The sequence below is a fragment of the Sinocyclocheilus rhinocerous genome, unplaced genomic scaffold (genome assembly GCF_001515625.1).
Source record: "Sinocyclocheilus rhinocerous isolate Xijiao unplaced genomic scaffold, SAMN03320098_v1.1 scaffold484, whole genome shotgun sequence".
NCBI lineage: Eukaryota > Metazoa > Chordata > Actinopteri > Cypriniformes > Cyprinidae > Sinocyclocheilus > Sinocyclocheilus rhinocerous.
In genome coordinates this window covers 143002-146573 of record NW_015658063.1, presented here as the reverse complement: position 1 = coordinate 146573, position 3572 = coordinate 143002, and the positions used below count along the sequence as shown (strand labels likewise).

Below are 3572 nucleotides of genomic sequence, written 5' to 3'. Positions count from 1 at the left end.
TATATATATATTTTTTTTAATTATTATTATTTTTTTATTTATTTATATTTATTTGTATTTTTATATATATATATATATATATATTACAATCCTAGTTGGATTATATGTGATATAAACAAAAAGAAGTTCTAAATTAATAATGGTTTTTATGGTTAATGTTTTCTTGTCTAAATTTATATTGAGATACTACCTACAAGTTATATTTTTTTGTGAAAAGATTCATTAAAAATATATTTTTATAACTTATCAGTTTAATTTTATTCAATATTAATTTAAAATTGTTACATTGAATATACTGAGTTTGTTAATTTAATGAATTTCATAATTTCTTTGTGTAGTTTTAACTTTTTTTATCCATTTCTTAAAATACTTACATTATATTTCAAGGTTTAATTTATATTTTGCATTCTAGAAGTCTTTATTTATTTTTTTAACCTTATTGTGCCACTTGATAGCCTTGAATCATCATGAATTGAGGCCAAACCTTGACCCAGTAATCTTGATGTAAAGACTATTCTCTCCAAACATGGGACTGGAAGTCCTCACGTACATCTGACAGCTTAACTTGCGTTGCGGTCTAGTCTGCTTTACCTTTAGTAACACTTTGTGTAGTTCGTCAGGATGCACTGGACTCTTTCTCCATATGAATCACTCTGGCCCGGGGGCAGCCATTTTGTGGGCCTCTCGTGGCACTGTGGAGGGGCTCTGGGAGCATTTTCATGTCAATGGCAGGCTATAAAACAGTCTGGGGGGTCCGATGGTGCTCCTGACATCTCACTACTCGCGAGCTGTGGCAGCAAACGTAATCCGGCTGAGGTTGCCATGGCTGTGATGTAAATGTATGTTAAAAAATTGAAATAATTATATTTATTTCAATTTTGTCTGAGATTAAATGGAGATACAACCTCCATTTCTTCTCTCTCATGTCACTTCACTTGTGTTCCACTTGTTATTCTTATTTTGGGGGTCATTATAGTTCTCAGTGCCTCAAAGAGACCAATTAGAGTGGGAGTGAGACAGGAAAATGAAAGACTGCATGGGACGTAAAGGCAAGCTATGTAGTCTAATTATAAAACATCTGAGGAAACCAGGGTAGCAGGGTGCCTTACAGTGTTTTTGTCAGAGCTGTTATGTATTTACTTTGTTTCACCATCAAGCACGTTCCACGTTTACCCTGCGTTTTATTCTGGAGCAGCCACATCCTCCTTCCTCACATTTACTGTCATTATTTTTTATTTGCACTCCAAGATTCCCGTCTTCACTGCTCTCCCTTTCTCTAACACTTTTTTATATGTATGCCACTCTTCCAGACATCCCAGAATGCTCATCAAGACTGGCCTGCTGGATGCCCACCTGTACTGCCTGAAGAGATCTGTGGTTGATTTCTTAGTACACAACAAGTAAGTCAAGATTTCCCAAATGAAGGAAGAATTTCACAGCTTTCTGTGTCCATTTCTGCCAGTTGCATGTTGTGCCAAAATTCACATGCATTTTATGAGGATTATTTTGATGAGCCAAAAAAGAAGAAAGTTTTAGAATTTAAGTTACTACTTAAAAAAAAAAGAAATAATAAGGTCTGCAAATTTATGACACTGACCGCATGAACTCCTTTTGAACGCAAGGTCAGATGTTGCATCCATTGAATCAATTTGCTCAAATTGTGCTGGATAACATCCAGATCATCAGGTTTTACACAAACTTCTGGAGTTCATGCTGCTTGCGTGCTGCTTTTATTAAAGCTAAATACTAACAAAATCATGTTCATTTTTCAGTTTAACTTTCCGCTCAAATTGTTATGAAGATTTTTAAATAAGATTTTTTATAATGACTAAGTTTGTATTGAATCAGAAATGTGTAAAAAAAAAAAAAAAAAAAGATACATTTTTCTGTAAAAGTAGTTTTAAAATGTACAACCTGAAAGCACAATCTGCCTGAACCACATGTGAATTTTGAACACATCACCTGCTATTAAATATGGTTTTATTATCTTACAAACTGATATCAGAAGGTCATTAAAATCTTTTCCAATTTCTTTTTCTTTTCCTCACATAAAGACAACATGAAATGGCATTCGCAATGCATTTTATAATATGGCTCATTTATTGTTGTTATATTGTATTGCGGGACTTTTAGGTGTTCTAGTTAATTAAATAAATCTTTTATATTTATATTGGGAGAGAGCGGAATGTAAGTGAATAAATTAATTTTTTCTTGTATTTGTTTTTTATTTACTGTAGTATAATTAAAATCACTTGAATTTGAAAGTTAATATGTTAAAGTTTTACTTAAAGCCTAAATTAAAAAACAAAAATTGCTTTCTGCACTTCATGACAAGCATCTTATCAGCACCCCTTTCACATAACTAGTCATACCGCAGTGTCTCTAATCCTGGAGTGGGCCTGTGTCCTCTACAGTCCACCCCTCCATTCCTCCCTCAGCTCTCCATTCATCCTCTCCAATAGCCCTCCGTTCCCCTGCCCCTCCAGTCCCCTTTGTGCTCCTGTAACTGACATTGTGAGGCCAGGCAGCCCGCTGTAAAGTGGTGCGGTGCATGGCCTCTCTTAGGTCCTCTCCCTCTCACAGACTTCAGAAAAGCGTGAGGCTTCTCTCCGCTTTGACATTTTAATTCACTCTCCCCCTGATATAAATATCATTTCATCTAATCTGCCCTCCCCAACTCCCCACTTTCCCTCATCAAAGTAGTTTGACTTTTTTTATGCTGCTTTTTCTCTCTCTCGTTCACATTCTTTTTTCCCCTTCCATCCCTCCCTCCCTTCGTCTCGCTCTCTCTCTGTCGCCCTTGAGCCTGCAGTGCCATGGAGTACTGAAGGAGAAAATGGACATAGTAACTGTTGTTTCTCTCTCTGCATTCAGATGGAAATTCTAATCTTGCCTAAAAGAAAATAAAGAGAGAGAGAGACTGGTTTAAGGAGTGATGTAGATTTTGAATTGCTCCTCAAGTATACATGATTTTTTTCAAACCGTGATTTATATCTTCTATATACTGTATAAGAGACCATAAATTCAACTGGACATTGAAATGTTCCTCTTTGCTTTTACGTCTCTTGCATTGATTTTAAAATTTTCCCTTTTTTTTTTTCCCCATTATGAATGTCTTGACATACACTGACTGAGCAATTGTGATGTGTAAATATAGAAATAATGGGCTTTATGAATGGTGTTTCAAATTATTATTATTATTATTATTATTATATTTAATTTATGCAGCTAATCCTCCTTTTTCCCATTGGAAATTCCCAAAGCATATTTTTTATCTTTAGTCATACGCTTCCATTCAATAGTAGAGTCCGTAAGATAATTAAGACAATTATATACGTATATATATTAGGGCTGTGCAAAACATCGAATGCGAATCTCGTCAGTAAAGCCACTTCTAGGGATTAGTAATAAATCTCCAGCACGTGCTTTCAGATGGAGCGGCATTTACTACACAGAGCCGTAGATCAAGCTACACAAAATCGCAGACGATTCATTGCCGATTTTAAAACGCGATTTTGTGTAGCTTGTCAGTGAACTACGGCTCTGTGTAGTAAATGCCGCTCCATCTGAAA

At 35.3% G+C, this 3572-nt stretch overlaps 1 protein-coding gene across 2 annotated transcripts in view; it reads left to right on the top strand.

The window, feature by feature from the left end:
- LOC107722074 (translation initiation factor eIF-2B subunit gamma-like) overlaps nucleotides 1-3572 on the top strand; it is a 38573-nt gene that overhangs the window by 24732 nt on the left and 10269 nt on the right. For both annotated transcript variants that reach the window (XM_016530299.1, XM_016530298.1), the window contains exon 6: nucleotides 1311-1400. In XM_016530299.1, the coding sequence (XP_016385785.1) occupies nucleotides 1311-1400 (90 nt within the window). The remainder of the gene's footprint in view (nucleotides 1-1310; nucleotides 1401-3572) is intronic.